The sequence below is a fragment of the Pseudorca crassidens genome, chromosome 1 (assembly GCF_039906515.1).
Source record: "Pseudorca crassidens isolate mPseCra1 chromosome 1, mPseCra1.hap1, whole genome shotgun sequence".
NCBI classification, from domain to species: Eukaryota; Metazoa; Chordata; class Mammalia; order Artiodactyla; family Delphinidae; genus Pseudorca; species Pseudorca crassidens.
Genome location: NC_090296.1, coordinates 180474401 through 180501701, shown reverse-complemented (window position 1 = coordinate 180501701; position 27301 = coordinate 180474401). Strand labels below are relative to the sequence as shown.

At 47.7% G+C, this 27301-nt stretch overlaps 1 protein-coding gene and 1 pseudogene across 1 annotated transcript; both read left to right on the top strand.

Moving 5' to 3' along the window:
• Nucleotides 1-2092: 2092 nt before the first annotated feature.
• LOC137221217 (ester hydrolase C11orf54 homolog) lies at nt 2093-12255 on the top strand (the record flags this gene model as incomplete). Its single annotated transcript, XM_067730587.1, is given in 5 exon segments — nt 2093-2131; nt 2543-2593; nt 6214-6313; nt 11454-11690; nt 11693-12255. Coding segments are annotated over 5 exon segments (990 nt in total), but the record flags the coding sequence as incomplete, so codon positions are not given.
• A 5-nt stretch (nt 12256-12260) lies between these two features.
• Nucleotides 12261-12848, top strand: LOC137221160 (ester hydrolase C11orf54 homolog pseudogene; annotated as a pseudogene).
• The last annotated feature ends 14453 nt before the right edge of the window (nt 12849-27301 follow it).

Below are 27301 nucleotides of genomic sequence, written 5' to 3'. Positions count from 1 at the left end.
CCATACGAGCAGCAAGTTTTGGGGGAAAGAGCAAGAGTTGGAGGCTTGATTCTGAGATTATGCTCTTTCTATTTTTAAAATGTTAACATGTCCTTTGTTTTGTGAAATGAAGGTGATTCTAAATAGTAAAGTTTTTTTTTTTCTTTTAACATCCTTCCTGGACAAAATGAAGTTGGTATTCTTATGTCAAAAAAAAAAAAGAGTTGGAGGCTTGAGATGCCTGTTCCCCTGGGGTGTTGGACATAAACTTGGAGTTAAGGGAGCTGGTCTGGGCCGGAGATCTGAATATGGGAGACCTCACCCTACTGGTGGCCAGGAGACTAATGAGATCACCAGAAGTGAAGAGGACCCATGATACCCCAAGCACCGCAATGGGCAGAGTTTGGGGGTGAGGAAGAACGGCACAGGAGACTCCAAAGCAGCAGTCAAGGACAGAGGAGAAAACCAAGGGAGTGTGGTGTTCCCCAAGCCAACTGAAAGCAATCGTGTAATGAGGAGGAAGTGGTCAAATGTGACAAGAGCCGCAAATTGGTCAAGAAAGAGGAAGACTAAGAATTGCGGGTTGATGTAGCCCCACGAAGGTCACTAGGGACCCTGACATTGGTAGCCTTCGTGGAGTGAAGCCTGATGGAGCAAGTGCAAGAGAGAACAAGAGAAAGCACAGGAGGATGGTGTAAGAGGCAGCCTGGAGTCCTGCTGTGAACGGAGGAGAGATGGTGGGACCTTCCCTGGAGTCAGGAGTGGATGGAGGACAGAGGGTTCAGTAAATGAAGGGGCGTGTGGGTCAAAGAGGGATTCTTTTCTGGGGGACGTCATTAATGTGGCATTTGTATGTTGAGGAGAGGGAGGAAGGATGACAATAACCTACAGTTTTTCCTCTCTCACTAGGTGATTACTGATTAAACCTTCTCTTCCTGATTGAACACCAGAAGCTGTGTCAGCCTCCCCTCCAATGACTGGGCTTTTGCTCAAAACCGAACTATGCCACTTAGGCTCCGTCTGGCTCACCACATCCCGCCACCCCGTTCCTCCGCTTCTTCTGCACGATGTTGACCTTCACAAGCGCTAAGGGCCAGACTCTACAGATACTCGCTGAGTTAATCCTCAGAACAACCCTGTGAGAATGATGAAGGATGCCCTTAAGTTACAGGTGGGGAAGCTGAGAACAGAGTTGAAGTCTTTGTCTAAGTTCTGGAAGGAGGAGTGGGGACTCAGCCCAAGAAGGCAATTTCTGAAGCTAATGGTTTTAGTCTTTACTGACTCAGGGAGAAGAAACAGCCTTATTGTTCAGACCCTCCTCTCTCCAAATGCTATTGGCTTCCAGCCCCTGCTGAACCCATATCAGAGCATCTTACTGCCTCCCAACAGTATCTGGACATGAGTGTTATGTGCCTCCATGACCACCGTCCATTCGGACATGGCCTTGTTGCTTATCCTACTTTGGGAAAGAAGTGTGAATCACACCCATCCAAGTCCTTTCCATTGTACACTCTTCACTGGGTTGTGTGAATGAGTAAAACAGAACTGAGTTTTCCCTTGTGATCCAGTAACATTTACATCTTGCTTCTGATACAAAATATAGAGTTATTAAAATTTCACTACATGCCAGAAAATGTTTTAAGGGTCTTTCATTCAGGGAAAATCATTGTCAAACACGACAGAGGCAACTTGAATGGAGCTTCCCCGCCAGGCACAAACCCTGCCTCGACCCCACCTGACTGCACAGCCTCCAGGGGCCCTTTCCTTCCCACCAAGTGCACTTGCTTGGAAGTGGCCACCAAAGGCTAGGGCTCGGGTGCAGCATCATCAGTCAGCATATAGGAAAGAAGGATTCAGGAGATGACGCTGCAAGTGTCACTGTCTTTGACTTGAGTCCTTTTCCTCTGCCATTACTCCCACCTTTTATTCTTTGTGGTTTGCAATGTTGCTTTTTCTTGCTCAGGTGTCCCCATGATTTGACAGATGAGGACTCTGAGGCCCAGGCAGGCTCTGTCACTTGCTCAGTCACAGATCCAGCCGGTGGCAGACTTTGCCTAGATCCAGGCTCCTGTCTTCAGAGCTTGATCTGATGTCCCAAACCCAAATAAACTCGATGGAGCTGGCCGACGGACTCTGGGGGAGCTTAGAGGCTGTGAGTGTAGCTGGAGTCCCGTCCAGCTCACTGAGGGGGACTCTGTGTCATATATGTATGGTTTGACATGTTCATTTATACATGGGAGAGTGAGAGAGAACCATCTATCGAATGTCTATCACGTGACATTATCTCAAGTGCTTTGCCCGTATTTTCTCGATTTTTATCCAAGCTCATTTCCATCTTGCACAGGAGAAGCTGAAGCTCAGAGGTTAAGTAATAAGGTCAAGATCACACATTAATGAGGGGAGAAGCTGAGAATGGGAGCTGGGTTCCTCTCATTCCAAGCCTGTGTTGCTTCCATATGTGACGCTGGCCCCCGAAATCCAAATTCACAGAGGACTGGCTGTGGCACTGCAGAGCGTTAACGCATTCACTCCTGTGTAACATGAGCATACTTGTTTCACCCAGTCAGCACTGTTTCTGTCCAGTGGGAAAACGCACTACAAAATGCAAAGGAAGGTAAGAACGCTACTTACTGGATATAAAGGCAGAACAAAGAAGACCCGATATCCTTAAAGTATCCCCTTTTCAGGTCCTTATGGCCGTGGCTGTCTGGCTGCAGCTGGAGGACCGAGTCAGCCTGCTGGTGCAGCCGCTTCTGACATATCTCTGGAGTTGCCCAGCAAACCCGTATCCTGACTTCTCCTTGTGACCACATTTTCTCAGTTGTGATTCACTCTCCCTCACCCAGTTACAGTTTAAACATGGCACAACTCATGGCTTGTTTGGCATGGGGTACATTTTAGGTTGCCTGCTTCTTATGGAATCTGGGGAGCCTCCTTGCCCCTCTCCAGACAACAGCTAGGAAGCACTGTCTCTGGGAAATGGTGAGCTTTTAAAATCTCATCTACAGTAAGTGCATCAAGTAAATCTCACTGACTTTAGACCTTGCTCGGCTGGCTTCCCAGAGGCAAGGGGAATTCTAATTCCCTTCGTTTTGTAGTAGCCACTGTTTACCACTAAAAACCATTGGTTTTGCTTTCTTGGTTGACTTTTAATGATAGCATGTGCTCATATTAAATCTAACAGTATAAAAGGGCATTTTGTGAAAAGAAACTCTCCTGCCCCCTGACCTCCTGACCTCTGATCCTCAGTTGACTCTACCCAGAGGCAATGGGTCTTTCCCACTGTTGGTACATATTTACACGTAGTTCTTTAAATTAAGAGTAACAGTGTGTGTTTCAAAGAATGGTCATGTGTGTCTAGATTACCGTAGACATTTAAGAAATGTTAACTGCATTTCAGACCTAAGCCCTGGCTCTGCTTCTGCCACCCAGCTCCTGACGTGGCCTCTGTTAACCTGGACAGCAGGCAGAGCTCAGATCCGTTTGGCTCCCCGATGGTAGATAAATCTAGCAAAGGACTTAGTAGTACAGGAAGAAGTTGAATTCATGGACAAAACTGTGATTTTGGATTAAGTTAGGATATTAGGATCTAGAGCTGCTTTGTTCATACAAGAACTCCTGGCACACGTGGCTACTTATATTTAAATTCTTAAAAATTTAATAAAATTAAGCGTTCGGTTCCTCGGTTACATTAGCCTCATTTCAGGCGCTCACTAGGCACATGTGGCTATGGCCGCCACCTTGGACGGACCAGATCTAGAGCACTTCCCTCACTGCAGAAGGTTCTATTAGACAGACTGTTCTAGAGGGCCCTGCAGCTTTTCCTTTACCACTGTCCCCCACGGAGACGGCTCAGGACCCATCCTGAGCAGCTAATGGTTTCTGATTCTCTACACCTGTTTCACCTCCAGCTGCCAAGCCACCCTTTCCTCTGCCTAGAACATTCCACCCACTCCGACCCCACACTCATTGCCTAACTAACTCCAGTAAGGTCCCAACTTAGGAGTTATTTCATCCAACAAAGCATCCCTAACGCCCAAAGTCTCGATTACAGCTGCTCTTCTGGCTGCCCTGTACTTTGCCCCTATCGCAGTATCATACCACTACGTATTATTATTATCTGCTTGTTTGTCAGTATCTCTCATTTATCCATTCACTCATTCATTAATTGAACACTTAGTTATTAAGCTCCAGGCACTGTGTTAGGCATGGGGATTCTCTGACGACAGACATAGCCCTTGTCACAGAGCAAGTGCACTGTGTGAGGCCGGAGCCTCGGTCTTGCCCACAGCTTATTCTAATCTAGGTGCCTAGCCCATAGCAGGTGCTCAGTCCATTGCTGTTCATGGGATGAATGGAAAGTTCTTCAGGAATGGGCCCTTATGACTCTTCCATCTGGGTTTGGACTGGGACACAGACAATGGGCAGTAAAATGAAGCCATCAAGACCTATGGTTACCATAGTGAGTTGAATAGTGGTCCCCCAAAATTCGTGTCCACCCAGAACCTCAGAATGTGACCTTATTTGGAAACAGAGTCTTTGCAGATGCAATTAGTTAAGATGGGCCCCAAATTCAATGTCCTTATAAAAAGAGAAGATGCACAGAGAAGGCCATATGAAGATGGAGGCAGAGACTGGAGTGATGCAGCTGCAGGCCAAAGAACACCAAGGATTTCCTAGAGCCCCCAGTACTGGAAGAGGCAAGAAAGGATCCTCCCCCAGAGCCCTGCGGGAGCATGGTCTTGCTGACACCTTGATTTGGGACTTCTAGACTGCAGAATTGTGAGAGAACAAATTTCTGTGGTTTTAAGCCACCAAGACTGTGGTAATTTTTTTTAATGGCAGCCCCAGGAAACTAATACAGCCACCAAAAGTTTTCATGATTGCACCCGTACTGTGGAATGGTATGCCCTGGTTGAAAAGAATGAGATGGATCAAATATACTGCTAGGAACACCCTCCTGATGCAGTGTTTTTGTTTTGAGTATGTAAGCTACAGCCCTATGTACATAAGAAAAAGAAAAAAAAATACCATGTGTATGTTTAATGTGGATTGTGTGTGCACTCACACTCAATGGACAGGAAAACCTCCAGAAAGGTGCACCAAACCTTTCAGCAGTGCTTACAACAGTGTCCCATGTGGACAGTGGGAGTGGAGGGCAAGAAATATAAAGAAGGATTTCACTTTTTACTCCATATACAACAGCATTATTTTGATTTTTTTAAGCAATAATCTTGTATTTCTTTTGTGATTTTAAACCATAAAACCATTTTGATTCCTGGAAGGTCACAGTTCATCTCACCTGTAGTGCAGCTCATTCCTAAGGGGCCTGTGTCTGTCTCATCTACTCTAATGGCCAGGAGCCTGGTCCGGGAAAAACGCTTGGAGCCCCTGATGCGGCACATTTCTCCGTTGTTTGAACCAGTTAGCTTATCCCTGGGTGTAGAGTAGGAACAGGACAAACACAAGAAGGCTAAAGCACGTCACCATTCCTGCAATCGCTCCACAAGGAAACCCCTCCCGATCAGACTCGCAGCTTTGCCTAGAGGGACCTGAGCCAACAGAGGAAGGGTGACCCCGCCCACCAAGGCCCCGCCCCTCCCAATACAGGCCCCACCTAGGGCCCCACCCCTTCCTAGGCCCCACCCAACCCGGGTGGGGACTTCAGGTCCCGCCTACCCTGCCCCACCTCGGGCTCCGCCCAAGTTGAGGCCACGCACCTCCGAGTTCAGGCCCTACCCAGGACACACCCTTTCCAGCCCAGGCTCCACCTCTCCCCAGGCCCTGCGCCTTCCAGGCTCCTCCTTATCCTGCCGCGGCCCCGCCCCCCAGGTCCAGGCCTGTCTGGAGATGGAAGCTCCTGGATCAGACAACCTGTGGCCTGGTGGACACTGGGAAGCAGGACAGGGACTTCCGCCCTCTGGAAAGAGAGCCGGGCAGGCCTGCGATGGGCCGAGGGCTGGACCCACGGCCTGCGCTAATGCTTTAGGGACTTCAGAACAGAGGCCGTGCCCGTGCGCCCTGGTGAGACCCACCTAATAAAGGCCCAGTGGCGGTCCCTGCCAGGCCTCCCAGCTGCAAGCAGGGAGAAGCAGCAGAAAGACGTTGCGTTGTAGCAGAAGTTACACATGTGGACAAGCCTACACTTCGGAAACCGCAGATGTGCGCAGTGCAAACAGGGTGTCCCCTCTTTCACTGTGTGCATTTCCAGACCCTGCACTTTCCTGACTGCAGTGGGGAGAAAAGAAGGTGACGGTCTGTGCACTACAGTCACAGATTCTGCGGGACCTGTTTTCCTCACCCACGGTCTCCGAGGCCTTGTGTCTGAGTAGCCGTAGGCTTCAAGGCCCAAGGCTGTTCCCTTCCTCATTTGTGTGGGAGTGGTTCATGTGTCTGGTAGGAAAGCTGCCAGCCCCGAATGCTCCCGGGGAAGGCTGAAGACCCGCTGGTCCAGACTAAGGGTCGGCATTCATTCGCATTAACTTCCGGGTGGATAGATCAGAAAGATCCGGGAAAATCCTTCAAACAGAAACTGCTGTGCTCATCTTTGTCACCAGGTGCCCAGAGCTTTTGCTATTTGTCTGGTAGGTGACTGCCGTTCTAAGGCGTTCCTTCTCTGAACTGAGCCTCATCTGACAGCCAGTCAGCTCGCCTCAGGGAACACAGGCAGGTTGGCCCAGGGACCACCACGCAGCCTCCCGCCCCATCCTGACCGATGCAGACGCTGAAGTTCCATTCTGAAGGGCATTAAAGGAAAACTGCACTGTGAACGTCAGGCATGCCGTCAACAAGCCATTGCTCTAATATGCATTCTCATGCTTCCAGCTTTAACTCATTCGCTAATGCATTTCCATACTATTTCTCACCATTTAGGATTTCACTAACCAAGTGAACAATCAAGACTTGCCTCCCCTAGGTGGGAGTCATCACAAACTTCAATAACTGTCCCTCCAGCCCATTAACCTCCTGGTGGACCATGCCACCAGAAGGAAGATATTTGGGGGCGAGCTGGCCTTCCTCAGACCCTTCCAACTGCACAAGACTACATGAGTGGTCTATTCACGAGGGCAGCCTTGCCCGCAAACCTGGAAAAGCACATACATAAGAATAAATTACTCATGCTAGAAACATGTTTTAATTTACCATCACACTCAAATTGTTTTTCAGGGTAATTAAAGGTGCTAAAAAGGAAAAGAAAAACAGGCACCCATGAATCCATCTATAAGACAGCAGACTCAGCTCAAAGGAGGCTGGGCTCTGGTCCTTCTCCAGGTAAGACGTGGCTGAGCCATAGCCCAGTGCAGGGAGGATGGGCTGCAGCCCCACAGGCCTTCACCAGAGCGACCATGTGATACTGCTCCGTTAGGTAGATTGAGGCATCACACTGATGCCTCCAACAAGTATTTATCAAGTGCCTCTGGACGCTTGAAATAAACAGGTATTTATCAAGTTGGGGATGCATCAGTGAACAGAACAAAGAAAGATCCCTGCCTTCCAGAATATACATTCCAGTTTAGGGAGAAAACAGACAATAACCGTAATAAATAGGCAAGTTCTACGGTTTGCTAAGGGTGATAGATAAGGGCTACGGAAAGAGGAGGAGGAGAGTGGCATGGGGAGATCAGCACTGTTTGGGGGAACGGGTTTGTGACAGGACGGTTTCCCATCCTAAATGGGAGTATTCACACCAGGCTTCAATAAGAAGGCGAGATTTAGATCGATACTTGAAGGAGGTGAAGGAACCAGCCAAGTGACTATCCGGAAAGGGAGAGCAAAGGCCTGGAGGCAGGGTGGAGAGGGCAGCGTGGCTGGTGCAGAGTGTGGAGCTGGGGGCAAGGAGTGTGGGCCTGGGGACTTTGACTCTCCCTCTGAGTGAGGTGCGCAATGGCAGGGCTGGGACAGGACAGTGACAAGATCTGACTCATGCTCTAAAAGGGACACTCTGCCTGCTGGGCAGAAAACAGACTGAAAGAGGACCAGGGCTGGGGTAGGAGGACCAGACAGGAGGACGGTGCCCGAATGTGGGGCCTCACTCCAGGATGGCAGGGGAAGTTGTGAGCCCTGGGAAGATTCTGGATATATTCCACAGGTTGAGTCAAAAGCACTGTCTGGTGGATTTGGATGTAGAATGTGAGAGGAATCAAAAATGATTCTGAAAGTTTGGCCTCAGCAAGTAGAAGTATGCGGTTGCCATCCATTTAGGCTAGAAATTATTCATGCAGCATTGTCTATATTCTGTAATAAACAAAGGATGCAGTTCTCCTAAAGATACTTATAACCCGAATCTGCCTGAATCATCATAAAACAGTATATAAAGTATGAACAAATATCACTGACTGACGTGTAGCAAACTGCCAGGACTTTAGAGAAATCGAAATCTGGAGACGATGCCTGACGATTGAAAGTGTATACTAAGAATATGTGGTGCATGACTTTTTATGAAGTAAATTTTCTTGCACCCAAACCTAGTCATGGAAGCTACTAAATGAACGTGAAATAAAACATTAAGAACATTCTCCAGGCTTTAAAGCTACATATAAACAGTGACAACTATCTGCATCTTTTGACCTGATTTTTATAATGTATCCCATTTCCCAAGTGAAAATAGACATTTGCTTTTTATGACAACTGCAGAAAATAAAGTAGATCCCAGACTGCCCCTTTTGTAATTGTCTGTGTCAGTGTGAATACAGAAGGACAGTCATTTTCTATCATGTATATTATATCCTGGGGAATGACAATTCCTTTTTGTTGCTTAGACCTAACTACCCATGGTAAAAATACTGAAATAAGTTAAAAAGTATATAGCCAGGGGCTTCCCTGGTGGCGCAGTGGTTGAGAGTCCGTCTGCCGATGCAGGGGACACGGGTTCGTGCTCCGGTCCAGGAGGATCCCACAGGTCGCGGAGCGGCTGGGCCCATGAGCCATGGCCGCTGAGCCTGCGCGTCCGGAGCCTGTGCTCCGCAACGGGAGAGGCCACTACAGTGAGTGGCCCGTGTACCGAAAAAAAAAAGTATATAGCCAGGTATGGTCAATTTAAAGAGGAAATAAAGTTTTTTCTGAAATATGTTTTTCTACCCTAAAGATGTTTTAATTCTATCTTTCAGAGTGAAATATAAAATAATACAACAGTCAGTCCCTGAATTGATAAAGTGAACCTTGATGTACTTATGCAGCGTTAGTTGTGACTCCCTAAAATACAAATAAACTGTCAAGTTACAGTAGCATGTGGGTTTATGTGTTGGTCATCTACAGCTAATATGATTGCCAAAATTATTAATCTGCCACATTGTTTCACGTATGGACTGGAAAACTGTATTCAGTACAGTTGTACACAGTGCATGTGAATGTCATTCACAACACACATATAATGTGCATTTTTATGTTTTTAACTTTAGTTCATTACTTAAACACTCAGTGTACCTGTTGGGCTAGATTTCTGGAGACAGATACCCAAACCCCACTAATTACAGCCTAACTCTTTCTGGCTGGTCTTATCAGCCTTTGGAGCTGTTTCTCTGCCCTTGGCCATTTTCTCAATGAGTTGTCCCTCTCCAGAGAGGGGCCCTGAGCCATCCTGCCCACGAGGCATCAAAACCACAAGCAGATAGCACGTCAGCCCCTCAGCGGGGAGTGAACAGGTGGGCCGGCGCTAAACAGGGTGAGGCCAGAGGTAGGAGTGGAAGAGGAAGCTCTGCTTGCTTCAGCAGAAGGCCTTCTGAACCTCTTTGAATTGTGTTTCTGTGACACATAATGTTTCTCTCAGTTTTTGTCTCATATTTATTTTCTTTAAAACCAAGTTTGCTCTCTGTTCTTCACTTTCCATGGTGTTGCTTTAAAATAAACATCAACCTGTTAGGATGCAGGCAGCCCCACATAAGCAGACCCTAGTTTCTCTGAACACAACTCAGTTCTAGGAATTCGACAGAGAGGCAGCTCCGCAGGCTGGCAGGGGACTGAGCTCTGGAAGAAATGGACCCAGATTACAGCCTGGGCTTTGCTGCTCATGAGCTCATTGCTAACCTGGCCAGCTGCTCACGCCGCTGCCCCAGAACTTCCAGCCTTGCTCGACCCCGGGCCCCGCAGAGCCCTGTTTGCCTGGCCCACGCAATGCCACTGCCGCCCAGGCCTGGGCCACCAGCTTTTTCCAAACAGCACCTCCACCAGCCGCTGACAGACTGAAACTTCACAGATGAGCTACATAGCGATAGCTTCGTGCCAGAGGAAGGGCCCGTCTCCGTTCCTACCTCTAGTGCAATGTGGAGGCTAGAACAGTCATCTTTTGTATTAATTCACACGTTTAGTCCCTAACCCAGGAATCAGAAAGTGCTCTCAAAGCCGCAAAGCGTTACCCAAATACAAAGTGGTATTTTGATTGCTGTGGCCGGTCTGTTGGAATCAGACTGTTGTTGGATTTCTCAATCTCTTTCCCTCTGAAAGTGTGTGCTTGTAACGAGTACAAGGTGTGAGCTTAGTTTAAAGTGCAGGGACTTAAAATCATTTTATTTTTGGAATTTCACGATCGCCCTTGGAATAAAGACACTTGGGGGTGTCCTAAAACCGGGGCTGGGAATCATTGACTTAACCACTTGGAAAGTCGCATAAACAGGGTGGATTTGAAAATCTACCTTGGATTTTTTTCACAGCTCTCTATCTGTAAGCTGGCCACCGTTGTCACTCTTGTGTTGTTTTTTGCTTTGGGGTCTGGAAAGTAGAGGTGGGTAGGAGTAAAGGGGAGAGAACGCAGGGAGTTCAATACACATAATTCTCCCCTTTAGTCAGGGTCTCTGGACAGCTTGACGAGGAGGACCCTGCTGACACCATTCCCTCTGAGCGTCCAGAGGTGCCCATGGGCGCAATGAGACTATTTTTTTCAACACTCAGAACTGTAATTGCCCAACTCCCCAGGGCAAAGCCTGACCGCCCCCCACCCCACGGCCCAGCCACGGTGAGTAATCAACCCAGCAGCGTGTGCAGGAGGCAGGGAAGGAGGCACATGTGCGCTCACACTCGGGTCTCCTGTTAGTGTGCTTCTTCCCAGCTCTTTCTCTCTTGGAAAAAAAAAAAAAAAAACCCATCTTTTTTTAGATTTCACATGTGGGTCCCCCAGGCGTTCCCTGGTCAGGCCTCATCCCTGCGTGTTTCTCCTCTTCTCAGCCCCGTCCCGCTCCCAGGGTAGTGCGTGAGGGGGTCCCCGGCCGCATTCCCTAGATGGTGGACGGTGGCGGGCAGTACCTGGGAGCTGGCGTCTCTCTGCCATGTGTGTCAGTTAATCCAGGCCTGCGACAGGCCCCAGAGGTCTGCATCCGCGTCCCTGGCCTCACGCGGGACCCGCTCTGCACTGGGTCCCCGCAAGCGGGAAGAGGCCCGCTCCCCGCCTCTCCCAGCAGCCTTCTTTCGTTTCCGGGACGTTGGAGCGTGGGGCGGGGCCTAGGCGGGGCGACGTCCAAGCGTGGGGTGGGGCCTCTGCTTAGGACCTGCGCAGAAGGGGAGAGGCAGCACGTGGAAAGGAGGGCTGCTGCAGCATGGAGTTCTGGAGTTTGGAGTTCAGCAGAAGGTGCTAACAGATAACTTTGCTGATGTCCAGGTGTCTGTAGTTGATTGCCCTAATTTGACTAAGGAGCCACTTACCTTTCCCGTAAAAGGTATCTGTGGGAAAACTAGAATTGCAGAAGTAGGAGGTGTGCCTTACTTATTGCCTCTTATAAATAAAAAAAAGTTTATGATCTAAATAAAATCTTAAAAGAAATCCAGCTTCCTGGAGCTTTTGTTTTTGGAGCAGGAGCAGGCCCATTTCAGACTCTTGGATTCAATTCTGAGTTTATGCCAGTTGTTCAAACAGAAGGTGAACACAAACCTCCTGTGAATGGAAGTTACCTTGCTCCTGTTAACTCGGCAGAGGGAGTGTGCCTACTAGAGAAATACAGTGAGAAATATCATGATTTGGGGTGTGCATTACTGTCTAATCTTTTTGCCAGTGAAGGCCAACCTGGAAAGGTCATTGAGGTGAAAGCCAAAAGAAGAACTGGAAAACTTAAGTTTGTGACTTGTATGAGACAGACTTTTTTTTTTTTTTTTTTCGGTACGTGGGCCTCTCACTGTTGTGGCCTCTCCCGTTGCGGAGCACAGGCTCCGGACGTGCAGGCTCAGCAGCCATGGCTCACGGGCCCAGCCGCTCCACGGCATATGGGATCTTCCTGGACCGGGGCACAAACCCGTGTCCCCTGCATCGGCAGGCGGACTCTCAACCACTGCGCCACCAGGGAAGCCCAAGACAGACTCTTGAAAAACATTATTGAGATAAGCCTGTAGGAATGGGAGGTACTTTCGTGATTCAGAAGAGAAAAGTGAAGATTCACATTATGCCAGCAGAATTTTCTTCCTACCCATTGAACTCTGATGAAGACTTGAATAAATGGTTACGTTTTTGAGATGACGCCTCCTTTGGTTTGCCAGTTTTTATCTCCAGAGACCCAGGGTTTGATTTGTGGTTGGAGCACACTCATTGTTTCAGTCATCATGAAGAAGGTGGGCACTACCATTATGACACCACCCCAGAGGCAGTGGAATATCTTGGATACTTCTTACCTGCAGAGTTTCTCTATTGCATTGATCAACCAACAGGGACCCATTCATTTGGGCGAGATTAAATCAACTGATACTCGTTTGACTGATTAACTCATTAATTGATACTAATATAAAGCCTAATAGAAGTGATCTCACTACTTAAGGCCCATTTTTTTTGGCCTTTGAAATGAAAGGTATGTCGACACTGTGCTCTGTATTACTTCACAGATCTATCTGAAAGGGATTATTGGGAACAAAGATACATGATGGAGATGTTCTTCATTCTTTTTATTCTAAAAATCAGTCTTATGTTTATAATTAAATATAAACAGGATTAAGAATCAAGTGATTATTCCTACTAGCTAATAGTAATAATTTACATTTGTATAATAGTATTCAGTTTTTCAAATTAGTCTTACAACTGCTAAGTGGATGTTTCTGGGTATTAGAAAAATCAGTGTTGGAAATGTTCATAGTTGTTAAATCTTTCTACTGAATTTCTGAAATCCATTTTAGAAGTCAAAGTACACTTTTTTCATGGAATAAGGTGGTCAGAGGGAGCAACTTTACTCCTTTTGGTGATGTTGAACCATACTCAGAAGTTTGCAATTTGCCTTTAACAAATATTAGCAACCAGACGGTTAGCCATGATTCCTCCTTTGTTTGGACTGTCAGTTGGAAGCAGTTTCTGCCTTGTTGGTTATTTGCAAGAAGAGAATTGAAAAGAAACAGCATCAAAATACAACCTCAAGGTTAGTATACTCTATAAATGAGACTATTGCTAAATATGACTACTGTCCTTCATGAAATATAAAATTATACCTTTATAATTGTAATGGTTGAAATTTTCTTCAGTGTTTTTCTATAATAATCATTAGCCAAAAACAACTCTCTAATCTTGTAATGCCAACACTGTTCAGATTTAGGAGCTTTTTAGTACTAAGTATATAATAAATTGTCACGAAATATTTTTTGTCTTTGGATGTTAACTATAACATGTCCTGTGAGTATAAATTCCTAAATATTATTTTAAAATAAACACTAGTTTGTACCAAAAGAAATGAATAAAAATTTTACATTCATTAAAAAAAAGTGGTTTTTGTAATTTGCAACAATGTTTTCACCACAAAGGCAGTTTTCTCCAATGTTCCATCTCTTTCCAGAAGCACATTTCAATAGATACAACACAATGTACATCAGTGACAAACTTGCCGGTCAGTCAACTTGTGAATAAAGAGTAACTGTGTGAGGTGATGGCTGTTACCAAAACTTACCACCATGATCATTCCTCAATACATATATATACATATAGCAAATCATTATGCTGTACACCTCAAACTAAGACAATGTTATATGCCAACTATATATCAGTAAAACTTGGGGGGGGAACACCGTGATTAAATGTGAATCTCTTTGGAAAGTCCTCCCCTGCCCTGCAGATTTCATCAATGCGTTCCTGCAGCTCCCCTCTGTGTTCCACGACCTAAGCTCCAGCTGGCGAGGAAGCCAGACGTGGGAAGAGACGTCGGGTTGCCGGTGACGAGTCACCTCACCTCATGGCATCACAGACCTCTGGGCGAGCCGTCTCTTGGGGCTTTCTGTGGCGAGGGGCCTTCCTCCCCACCCCACTCTGCTCCTCGGCACTGTGAGGCTCACTCATCACAGAGGTCCACCCCATCGCATCCAGCCCAGGCTTTGGGACCAGGCTGGTTGTATTTTTAACTCCAACTGCTATAAATATGCCCCTTGGAGTGTCCACTTCCTCCCTCCTCCATGGACACCTGTCCCTGGCCAGGCTCAGTCAGCCATCTGACCTGACACAATGCGATTTTTGATGACTGCTTTAGGATAATCAAGTTTCACATGTCGATCTTAAGGGGCCTGGGGAAGGGGGGAGGTCAGGAGCTCGGAACAAAACCGGGGGAGAGGCACTGGCTTTGCAAATGTCTTTCTTTCCTGGGTAAGGACCAGGCTCATGGCCTCCCCTGTACTTGACTACAGCCAGCAAGAGGGCCACACGGCATCCCTTAAGATGAAGTGAGCTAAAATCCAACCTTCAAATAACTTTCCACCTACCATGTGAAAATGCCAACTCATCCTATTAAAAGTACTTGACAAGCCTAGAAGCTGGCTCTACTTCCAGCTCACAAAGCCCTTCTCTTTCTTAGTTTTTTTTATTTTCATCAAAGTAATATGTATGCTTGGCTTCAAAAAATAAAATTTGTTTGAACAGTTCCATGTCATAAAAACCCGGCTTCCCAGCAGTATTTTAGCCTTGCTGGTTCTCAGCACCACTCTGGACCGTGGGAGGTAGGTTCTGCCCATCAGCTGACCTCCCACACCTTTGACCTGGAGCCTCGCCTCCTCGTGGCGAGGAGCCTGCTGCTCTCAGCAGGGCAGTGGGCGTCCAGGCAGTGGACGTTTCTGCAGCCCAGTGTGGAACCACCGTAGAAACCCAGCCTCTTCACATCTCCCCGTGATTCCTGGAGCTCCAGCTAGTCCTTAAACTCCTGTCTTCTGAAGAAAAAAGCTAGAGTGGATTCTGTCGTCTCAACGAGGAACTCTGACAATAAAGGATTATAGGTTCCTAATGAAAAACAGCAGCCCCACCCTAAGTCCCACTCCCAGTGGCAACGCTGGAACCATTTTAGTCAATGATTCTGGTACATATTAACTTTAGAGCCAGTGTTTTCACAGGATTTTTCTGAACTTAACGCAACTACCTACTTCTATTTTTTCCTCTTTCATTCTCCAAATATATTTATATGTTAATGATCCACTTTATATTAACTATGTAAATACTGACTGTTGAGTTAAGCCATGTACTTCTCATGTGACTTTTATGTCTTAACTGTTTTCCAGTTGTTTAGTTTTCTGAGCAAAAAAAGATCTATTGTTCTCAGACCTAGGATGAGAATGTTTACGCACTTTGCCCAAGATGCCCCAGAGAACAGATAATAAGGGTGCAATGTGAACGTACTTTGTGTTCTGAAGGGGCTTGCCATCCTTCAGGTATGCAAATTTACAAAATACACCCCAAAATTTCGTAAGGTCAGCAGTGATACACAGGAGACAAAATCCAGAACTGAATTCTGTTCCAACAAGATGATGGCAGCCAAGCCAACACCACAGACTCTCAACATCCATTGATTTACAACTATTCTCAAAAGGTTATAGGACTTCCCGGGTGGCGCAGTGGTTAAGAATCTGCCTGCCAATGCAGGGAACAAGGGTTTGAGCCCGGGTACAGGAAGATCCCACATGTCGCAGAGCAACTGAGCCCATGAGCCACAACTACTGAGCCTGCGCTCTAGAGCCTGGGAGCCACAACTACTGGGCCCACGTGCCGCAACTACTGAAGCCTGCGTGCCTAGAGCCCGTGCTCCGCAACAAGAGAAGCCACTGCAATGAGAAGCCCGCACACCGCAACGAAGAGTAACCCCAGCTCGCCGCAACCAGAGAAAGCCCGCGTGCAGCAACGAAGACCCAATGCAGCCAAAAAAAAAAAAAAAAAAGATTATAAAAGTCAATGACGTGGAAAAATGCAGTTTTGCTAAGCCTCCATTTCTTTCATTTTCTCTTAGGCTTCAAATATTTATTTGTATGGATGGATCAATCGATTTTAAAATTTTCTTGCTTTTTAAGAATTACCAAGGTAATAAATTGGCCCTGGATCAAAGTTGAATAATCCACAAACAAATAGAGTTAAAGGTGTGTCTTCTTAACTCCCTCCCCACCCTCTATAGGAGGGTGTTCCCTTCCAGACTCCCCTGAGTGGGAGGCGTGAGGCAGGTGGTCACCCGGCCAGAGGCTGTGAATAATCAGCTCTGCTGTGAGGGAACCCAAGTGCAGAGTTTTGCTCTGCCCTATAGTAGCTGAATGACCTTGGACAAGCTCCTTGGGCTCTGAGCTCTGGCCACCCCTCTCCAGCACACAGACAGCAATGTGTGCCTCATAGGCTCGTGCGGGTGCATCTCACCCAGTGTGGACCCAGAACCTTGGGACTCCCAGGGACCCCACCTTGCTGACCTCCCAGCAGCTGAAACTCAGCGCATTCTTATTGTTCCAACTCATCAGGGATAGAAACTTTAGCCTGTGTATATATAGTACTTAAATCGTTTTTCTCGTTTTTAAGTAAACTTAAATCGATTAGTAGCTTTGTCGAAAATAGCCCTTAAAAAAGCCAAATGCTATGTGTCAGTGGTGGAAGATTTTTTTTTAAATTAAGAAAGTGATGGTCCTCAACCAAGAAATTCAAAATTGGGGGTAAACTAAGGAGTGAAATTTTAGCTACGGTGTTGCCTTGGAACAAGGATGTGGACAGATGCCTCCTGCTGTGCTGTATAAACAAAAATGAATGAGGACGGCATTTGTAGAACTCTCCTCAGCAGAGGCTCTAAGGGGTGCAGAATCGTGCAGGTGAAAAATATTCCTGAAAATCAGAGCTCTGATTGCCTCGGGGTCAGGGGCGAGGACTGTCCCGGAAACCACGAGAAACCAGATGGAAGTAGGCATGGCTGGGAGTCACAGAAAACACCTCCTTAGCCAAAACGTGTACAGATGATTAAAAAAAACTCCAAAATATCCCATGAAAAACCTTTCTGTTGCCCAAGGAAAGTGCCAGAGAAGAAGGGGACCTTGAGAGGCTGGACTGAGGGTGGTGCAGAGGCCAAGGAGTGAGGACACTGCTCTGAGCATCTGCGTCACTGCCGGGGCTGCGCCCGCAGGGTCCGAGGTCCACTCCGCCCGTGGAGCACCCCCAGGTGCTGAGGGGCTCGGTTCCCCTCATCCCGCCCCAGATAGAGGTGTCCTCTCTCACTTGTGACCTCGAGTGCCCCGTCCCGTGTCCCCCACCTTTCTCTGTGTTTACTCTCAGAAAAGGGTACAACGAATTCATTTACACTCGTGTGTGTGACAAGACAGTCACCTGCACTTAGCAAAGCTGGCACACTTGTCACTGTTACCTACCCAAATTCAGATTTTTGGTGTCAACTTTTCCATTAGCAACTAGCAGTTTGTGTTAAAATACACGTCATGGGCAGCATCTGGTGACAGGACACAGGGAGAGGACCAAGTGAAGGGGGAGGGCTGGAGTGATGGGTCTGCAGGCCAAGGAACACTGAGGATGGCCAGCAACCACCAGAATCCGGGAAGGCCTCCCAGCTGGTGTCAGAGGAAGCCCGGCCCTTCTGGCACCCGGAGTTGGACTTCCAGCCTCCAGAACCAAGAGACAATACACGGTGTGGTACCTCATTCAGCAGCCCTAGCAGCCAGCACAGATGTGGTATTTCATGGCCTCTGGCTAACACGATGTGGAGTGTCCTGTTAGGCCTCACTAACCCACAAGCAGCATCTTGCATGCCATGTGCTGACCAGCAGGGCTTGATGGCCCCTTTCACATGGCCTCTCATTGGAAGGAAGGTCAGGGCCATGCCAGAAAGCAGTCCAAGTCACAATTGTGCAGAAAGTCACAATTGGGTATAGGTCTCTGGGAGCTAGCAGGGCATCTGGCATCATGAAGTGGCTCAGAAGTGAGTTTGAATCCTATTTTCTCAGGTGACACAGTTCCCTCTGAGGACTCCGGCCCAGACTCTACTGGCGATTCACCTACTGGACCAGAATGAAACAGCAGGAAAGGCACCCCAGTCACCCACTGCCCCACAGCAGATGGTGTTGGGTGGAATTCAGCAAGGATACACGTCTACACCCGCCTCTGGAATCTAATCACATCTTCAGATACAGGGTCTCAGTGGAACTCGGGCCTCTGGACTGATAGCATTTCTACTAGATTCCTCTCCCGAGCTGGATCCTCACACCAAGGCAATGGGTGGATCTGTCTAAAGAGGACAGAACAAATCTGGGGAGAGCCTGAGTCATGGCAACCAGGAGAGCAGATCCCATCCTGGACGTGGATCCCAGGCAGGGGGAGGAGAAGTGCTCAGGAGGGCGTGGGGACCAAGCAAGCACGCTGGGCCCGGCCCATTTGGGTTCTGAGCCTGTGGCCTAGGGCGGAGGGCTGCTTTATTTATTTATTTATTTTCACATCTTTATTGGAGTATAATTGCTTTACAATGGTGTGTTAGTTTCTGCTGTACAACAAAGTGAATCAGCTATACGTACACATATATCCATCCCCATATCCCCTCCCTCTTGAGCCTCCCTCCCACCTGGAGGGCTGCTTTTAAGAATAGGACCAGCCTGTGAACAAGAGGCCTCTTGTTTCCCCTGTGGAGCTAAGGAGGATTCGTCTGTGTCCTTCACAGGCAAGCTTGTCAGATAGGATACAGGACACCCAGTTAAATCTGAATTTCAGATCAACAATGAGTAATTTTTAGTATAAGTATGCAAATATTACATGGGACATCCTTAGACTACGACAATGAAAAATCTTTATGTAAGCGTGTTCCCAATATTGCACAGGACATACTAAAAAAAGATTCATTGTTTATCTGGAATTTTGATTTAACCCGCGCCCTGTATTTTTATTTGCCAAATCTGGCAGCCCTATCCCAGGCAACAAAGACAGCACCTCCTTCAGCATCACATTTCTCATCAACACTCAATAAATACCCACATACAGGAGGAAAACATCCACTGGGCTGCAGAGAAAACAGGGATATCTGAACAGGCAGAAACACAGCACATTAAGCTCCTCTTCCTGCCTCAAACAGCTTGAAGGTTGTGGTGATGACAGCCCTTTAGAAACTCAACCCAAACAGTCCTTTTTTCCAGACCAAATCCTAGTGAGTTGCAGGAGATCTCGATTTCTTTTATGATTCTACCCAAAGACACCATCTTGAATGTAGCTGGCCATGCCAGGAACGTGGTTTGGGACGGGGCCCAGCGCAGTTTTTCCCAGAGCTATTATAAGGAAGTAGTCATGAAACAAAATGCATCTGTGTGGTTGAAACTGCAGTGCTGACCCAAAATATTTCTGATGTGTGGAACTAGCTGGCAGGCTGAGAACCTGAGAAAACACAAAGAGCTGTCTGGCTGTTTGAGATGCCCAGAGCCTCCAAGGGTGGCTTTTGCTCCATGCTATTAGCTGTTTTCCAACAGGCAGGGAGCCAAGGCAGGCAACTCCCGGGGAGACATGTTGGCGGACACAGTTCGGCCCTGACAGCTTCATCTGGAGGACAAGCAGGGGTGAGAGGGAGGTAGCACTAGGGGATCAGAGGGCAGAGGCCCAAGCCCGCCTCTGGGTGGCGCCCCAGAGCCCGGCCCGTGCAACCCACTCCCTGCAGCCACCCTGTGAAGTCGCATCTGTTTTCTCCATTTCACAAATGGGGAAAGTGAGGTTCCCTCGGTTACCTGAGGGTTAAAAGTCAAACTCAGTTCTTTGTAATCACACTATTTTTTGCACGTGGTTCAACATCCAGAAGTTACTTAGGGATATGGTGAAAAGTTTGTCTCCCCAGGCCCTGGCCTCCTAGCTCCCCTCCAAGAAGGTGATTGACATTGTCCATTTATTATATGTCCTTCGAGAGAGATTTTATAAATATGTTTTTTTCTGCTTTTCTTGTTTTAGACAGTCACCTGAAACCAAGCTCTTTCAGTCTTTCTAACTAAAAAAAAAAAAAAAAAGGAAAAAAAGAGTATTTCCCCATTACAAAATATGGTCAATTTAAGAAATTAGAGAAAATGGAAAGAATACACTATCATCTCCTGCCCTACTCCTCAGAGGCCACTACTGCTAACCGTTGGGCCTTTCACTCCAGAATTTTCACAGAGGTGTTATTTGTAAACAACTTTATGTGTCCTCTTCCTACTGCACTATAGTTACCTCTTTGGACAGAAAGACAAGGAAAAGAAGAAGAGAAGAAGAAACAAGAGCAAATAATTTGTCCAGAGGGCGTGGGGCTTGTGGGCAGGAAAGGCCAGTCTAGGGAGGAAGTGAACACTTACTCATCCTTCTGAGAACACTTTTCTTTTTTTTTTTTTTTTTTTGAGCCCCAAGCACCTGCTCTGTGGGAACACAGATCCGATCAAAAATCAGAGACCAGGGCAAAATAATAGATCAACAGGCCATTTCAACGCTGTGCGATAAGTGTTAAAACAACAGGAAGCTGGGGAGCTGAAGCCAGAGGAGGTGGGAGACAGAGCCGGGTCCCCAGGAGAGGGGCACCGGAGCTGAACCTTGACCCAGAGACCCATGGAGTCAAGCCAGGTGATGAGTGGAGGGGGCATTCCCATGGAGAAAGGGACTGCAGAATTAGAGATCAGTTAGTAAGGCAGCAGGAATGGCAAGAGGCAGGAAGGGACAGGTGGGTCCTATGAAAGGAATGTTGGCTTTATCCCAAGGATAACGTGAAGCTCTCGCAAATCACAAAGCAGGAAATGGGCACAGTGGGATTTGCACTTTGACAATGACCAAGTTGGCTGCTGGGGGAGGAATACATTAGGAGTGGACACAGTGGAGGGGAGTCTGGAGACTGGAAAACTAGTTAGGGCAGTGCTGCATCAATCCAGGTGAGAGAAGATGGTGGCGTGAACAGAGGCTGTGGTAACCCTACGGACGGAGAGAGAAGGATGAATTCTTAAAGAGGTTACGGATGTAGATATGCTGACTGATTGGGGAAAAGAATGGCTTCCAGAATGAGTCTTGGGCATTTCTCGATTCAAAATTCTTCTCTGGTTTCCCCTCTTCTACAAAAGTTTAAGCTTCTAAGCTTGACCTGAAGACCGTCAATGACATAATTTCAACCTTCCTTTGATGATCTCTCTCTGTCTCTGTGTCTCTGTCTCTCTCCTTCTCTCTCAACTTGTACTTGAGCCACAGTGGAATGCTGGTGATTCCCCAAGCACACCCTCCCTTGCCCAATGTTCTCCTCCACCCATCTGGACTTCCTGAAGCCTTCAAGCCCAGCTCAATGCCACCTCTTCCAAGAAGCTTTCCCAGACCTGCCTTCCTCTTTTTCCCTGTACTCATTCGGAACTAACCTCCTCTCAGCTCCAGCAGTACTTTGCTTCTCCATCTGCTGAAACACCACAACCTACATTTTGATTTTTGTGGAAGTGTCTTATTTTCACTACAAAGTTAAAGGTTCCTTGAAGGCAGAGACTGCAGCTCTCTTGGAAGCTCAAGGAATGTTTGTTGAGTTGAAATGAGCATTCACTGGGGAAACCAAGTTCAGAGCCAAGAAGGTTTGTGAAATAAAGGAGAATCGGGCAGGCCTGGGGTTCAGTGGGGTAAATAGGGTCAAACCTGTGAGAAGACCCTGAAGAAGGATCGGCAAAACCATAGTTACTGTTAAAGTCGTGACCTCTGGCCTGGGACAGAGGCTGATGCCCTGAGTTTAGGCTTCCTCCTTCTGTCAAGAAGCAAAGATTCACAGATGCTGGTAGACCCTGAATAGAGCAGGACCAGGGACGAGGCCTTGGGAGATGTTTGGAGTCAGACTCCGACCCCATGAACCGCGATGAGAACCCAGACATTTTCACGAATTCCCTGCAGCCATTAGATACCCTCCCATCCCCTCCTGGAATAAGAAACATGCTTCCTTGTCTTACTCTCCTCACTGTCAACTTTTACTACTTGTAGGAGCCTGCAGTGACCACAGGCCAGCCTGGCACTGCCAGAAAGCTCCCATAACTCAGCCTCAAGGCAATTCTTTCTAGTGGAGCATTTCGCTTTCAACATCGGGTTGGAGGCAGTGAGGAAGCAAGCTGCTGATATCCGCCGCCTGAGCAGAGAGGTCAGCGTTCTGGGCTCCGCCTCCTGTGCAGGTTCCCAGAGACCAAGATGTGTCCTTGTCCCCTCCAGATGGTACCTTCTGCCTGGAGAAATGAAGGACCAAACAGGAGAAGAGAGAAGGTCCGCAAGGTCTTCTCTAAAGCACAGGAGAGAAAGCAGTTTGGGGCGCCCCACTGGTAAGAGTGAACACCTTCCAGATGAGAAGTCTGAACGGGCTCCAGGTGCCCACCTGCAGGCCCGGGGAACTGCAGGGCAGTGGGAGAAGCTTGGAAGCTGCCAGGATGGCACTTGGCCACCTCCGCAGCCTCCTGGCCGGAGCCCCGGCTCTGTGTGAGGGGCACTGGGCCGTGAGAAGAAAAGAGGGGAGTGATTAGTAGAAATATTGAGAGGAAGCAGCAAAGGGCAGGACGGGATGCTTCAATGCAGTTGAAGGCTGCTCGGCAGTGGAGGGGCATCCAGACATGGAAAGAAGGACCAGCTCTGCGGTCGCTCATGTGCTGCTCCCTCAGGCAGGTCGGAGGCCAGGCTGAGGGGCGACATGGACAAAGCCCTCAAGGAGTTCCCCGTCAACTGTGTGCAAACAGAGAAGCCCACAGAATGACAGAACACAGATGGCTCCCGCAACGCGAAAAGGGGCATCGGAGGATTTCCAACAAAGAGCTTTCGGCTTTCGGCTTTCAGCTCGGATTGAAGAGATCAGCAGAGATGGCTCTGAAGACTGAGCAGGATCTTGATCTGTAGCGGCTGAGAGGACAGTGTGAGGAGATAAGAAGGAAGGAGACGGTAAGGAGGTGACAGCAACAGTCGGTAAAGAGATGACAGCTGAGAGGCCGTGAGAGGAGAGACAGGTGACAGAGACCTTGGGAAGATTCCAGCCTCTTCCGAACTCAAGAGACAGGTGTGACCTGAGGTGGAACTAGAAAAGGGGATAGAAATGGACCTGAGGGTCAGAGGAAGGGGATTCTGGAGTGTCCAGTGCCCTGTAGGAATGTCCTATATTATATGTCCTGTGGTGGCCACTCAGGGGTTAGGAAAGGTACTGCAGACCCCCGGACTCCCATCTTCCCCGAGGTCCAGCACAGGTGAGGGACCCTCCTTCCAGCCCGCCTGCCCCGGAGGCCCTCCCTGTTCCAGCTCCCCTCGAACTTGGCCACGGGACATGGCAGAGACTGCCATGCACCCCAACTCCCAGCCCGCAACCCTGCCCCTCAGCTCCCCCGGGCCTGTTGACGCCAGCCAGCGGGGGGGGGGGGGTCCTACCCAGTTCCCTAACTTACACTGAGGCTCAGAGAGGTTCAGCCACCTGCTCAAGGCCTCAGAGCCTCAGGAAGTAGAAGCCAGGTTCAGACTAGGGATAGAGCCTGATGCTGGTCCCGGCACGTGTCCCGCGGAGGCAGCCGGGCGAGGGGAAGGCGGGGACCTGACTCACCTTTTCTAAACCTCAGCTCACTCTCCTGTAAAAACCACTTTAGGGGGTTGATTTGAGAATTAAATTATTTTTAAAATAGAGGATGGGGGACTTCCCTGGCAGTCCAGTGGTTAAGATTCCGTGCTTTCACTGCAGGGGACATGGGTTGGATCCCTGGTCGGGGCACTGAGATCCCGCATGCCTGTATGGCACGGCCATAAATATATAACTAAATAAATATTTAAAAAATACAGTGGGTGGTGGGAGGAATTGGGAGATTGGGATTGACATATATACACTATTGATACTATGTATAAAATAGACAACTAATGAGAACCTACTATATAGTACAGGGAACTCTACCTAATGCACTGTGGTTACCCAAATGGGAAGGCAATCCAAAACAGAGGGGATTTACGTATATATATGGCTGATTCATTTTGCAGTAGAAGCTAAGACAACATTGTAAAGCAACTATACTCCAATAAAAATTAATTTAAAAAAAGAAGCAATCCAGTTTAAATGAGACCATTAGGTGGGTCCCAATCCCATATGACTGTGTTCTTATAAAAAAGGGAAATTTGGACACATAGACACACACAAAGGGAAGATGATGGGAGGACAGTGAATGAAGATGACTGTCCACAAGCCAGGGAATGAGGTCTGGAGCAGATTCTCCCTCACAGCCTCAGGAGGAACCAACCCTACTGGCACCTTGATCTCAGACTTCCCACCTCCAGAACAGAAAGACAGTACATTTCTATTGTTTAAGCTGCCCAGTCTCTGTATTTGGTTAAGGCAGCCCCAGCAAACTAATATACTTCCTGACCTGCATAAATAAATAGATAAATAAATAAACAGATAAATAAAATACAGGGGGAAATATGGGAAGCCTATCCCAGACCCTGGCACACAGTTTAACTGAGCTGACTCCCCCCTGCCTGCTGCTTCGCATCCCAGCACCTCCTCTGAGAACTAGGTGGAGGAACAAGGTGGGGGAGACTATTCCCCTCTCCATCCACTTCACAGCACTCCAGGTCACAGGTCCTAGGGCCCAGTGCCAAGATCAGAGGGCCATGGAGCTCTGGAGGAGAGCTCATTCACAGGCAAAGAGAGGGGAACCCAGAAAAGAGGAAGGGCCCTGCAAAGCATCACGTTCGTTGCCAGTCGAGGCAGCGGTGGGACAGTGCAGCCCTCAGACACAGGTCACCGAGCCTCCTCGGTGTGGCCAGGCCCTCCGAACCCCCACCGCATGGGGTGGTCCAGGCAGATGGGTGCCTTGCCCACAGGGAGCATACACTTCAGCAGGGAGGCAACAGTGACACAGGGCTGCCGAGGTAAGGAGACTGGGAGAGGAGGGGGCTCCATCAGGAGGAAGAGTTAAAGATTCAGAAGTGTGTGTGGTGTGGTTCTTCCCTAGCGGCGCAGTGGTTAAGAATCCGCCTGCCAATGCAGGGGACACGGGTTCGCGCCCTGGTCCAGGAAGATCCTGCATGCCGTGGAGCAACTAAGCCCGTGTGCCACAACTACTGAGCCTGCGCTCTAGAGCACAGGAGCCACGACTACTGAAGCCCACGAGCCACAACTACTGAAGCCCGTGCGCCTAGAGCCCGTGCTCCGCAACAAGAGAAGCCACCGCAATGAGAAGCCCACGCACCGCAAGGAAGAGTAGCCCCTGCTTGCCGCAACTAGAGGAATCCCGTGCGCAGCAACAAAGACCCAACGTAGCCAAAAATAAATAAATAAATATTTTTAAAAAGTGAGAGGGATCCAGAGCATGGGGCAGATGGGGAAAGAAACGCCCCGTTTACTGCAAGAAGGAGAAGGGGTGGGGGAGGTGGAAGCAGACAGGACTGCAGGTCTGGGGGCGTCTCCGGGGGCACGTTCACTCTTCTGTAGCTCAGGGTCTGCTCCTCTGCATCACTTCGCGGTTACCTGAGCCCCTCCATCCACGTTGTCATCATGGCTTCCAGCGAAAACAACTCTCTTTGCATTTCGTACGCGAATACACCACCACCTACCCATTCTGCTGTTGATGGACACTTGGGTTCTTTCCAGTCTTGGGTTATTTGAAACAATGCCACTGTGCACATTCGGACACACCTCTGTTAATTCCTAGGAGCATATGTGGGGGGTATAAAGGTAGGAGTAGAATTGCTGGGTCACACGGTATGTATATGTATTTTCAATGTTAGGAGACAGCCATCAGTTTCCTAAAGTGATTGCTCTAATTTACTGCCACCAGTAATGCATGAATTTTTCAGTAGCCTCACATCCTGGAAGTCAGTTTCTAAAATTTTAGACATTCTGTAGGTGGGTAGTGGTATATTATTGTGATTTTAATTTTAATTTCCTTGATTAGTAAAGCAATTGAGCGTCCTTTCATATGTTTATTAACCCTCTGGATTTCTGTTTTTGTAAAGTTCATTCTCTTGCCAATTTTTCTGCTGGGTTATCTGTCCTTTTCTTATGGATTGGCAGCACATCTTTAAATATTCTAGATAGAAGCTGCTTTGTCAGCTAGACAGGCTGCAAGCATTTTTTCCCAGTCTGTGCTGGCCTTTCTATTCTCCCCCTAGTGTCTTTTCATGAACAGAAGTTCCTAATTTTAATGTAGGCAAATGTATTGATCTTTTTTAAAAACAAAAATAGTGTTAATGCAAGGTCAGGAAAATATTCTTCTATGTTATTTATCTTCTAAAAGTTTCATTGTTTTACCTTTCACATTTAGTGCACAGCCTATCTGGGGTTGACTTTCTGTCTGGATCCGGACAGATGCAGTTCTTTTTCACATATGCAATGTCATTTTTTTTTAAATAATATTTTGCTAAAATTTTAAAGTTTGGCTTATCTCCATGAACATAACAGGTATTGTGATTTTACAGTTTCTGTCTAGTTAACTGCACCTTAGAGTATCTCTGAGTCTATTCCTAGTGCCTGTTGGTTGTGCTGATTCTTTTATTTGCCTCAGCGCCTCATGTAGTGGGTTATATTTGATCTTGCATGGATTATTGCAGTTTTACAATTGTTTATAGAAATAAGCTGTGACCAAGCATAGGTGTTATTTTCCTCCAGAGATGCTTTTCTTAAGTTTCTGCTAAGGTCTTAGGCACACCAACCATCATTATTACCTCAATATTGTAACAGTTGAGATTTTTCTAGACAATCCAAAGGACTTGAAAGTAGGCTGCAGTTAATATCATGGTTACTTCAGGTTTTCCTTTATTCCTATGGTACAGCCCTTGAAGACTGCCCACACCCTCGCACCTCCCTGAGTCCATTGCTTGTCCTCCTAGTCCTGGAAGGCTATCCCTGTGCTGCCAGCCACTCACCCACCTCTTCTGGGTCAACAAGTGTCCTCTAGGCAAAAGCAGTGCCAATACTGGACTTCGTTCTCTGGATTCCTATCTCATCCCACATCCTGTCCTTGTAACTCTTCACTATCTGTTTAGTTCTTTGATGCTTTTAGGAAGACTATGTTTTTTAAACATATTGTCTGGCTTTTTTGCTGGCTTCAGTAAGGCAATTGGGGTGTTAGGTAGTTCAACTCAGACCTAGTAGTAGAAGAGAGTCATCATTCATTGTTTACTGAAAACAAAGTGTTGATTCTGTACTGTGGACCACCTGTAGGCTTAGTTCCTACTCTGGAGCAC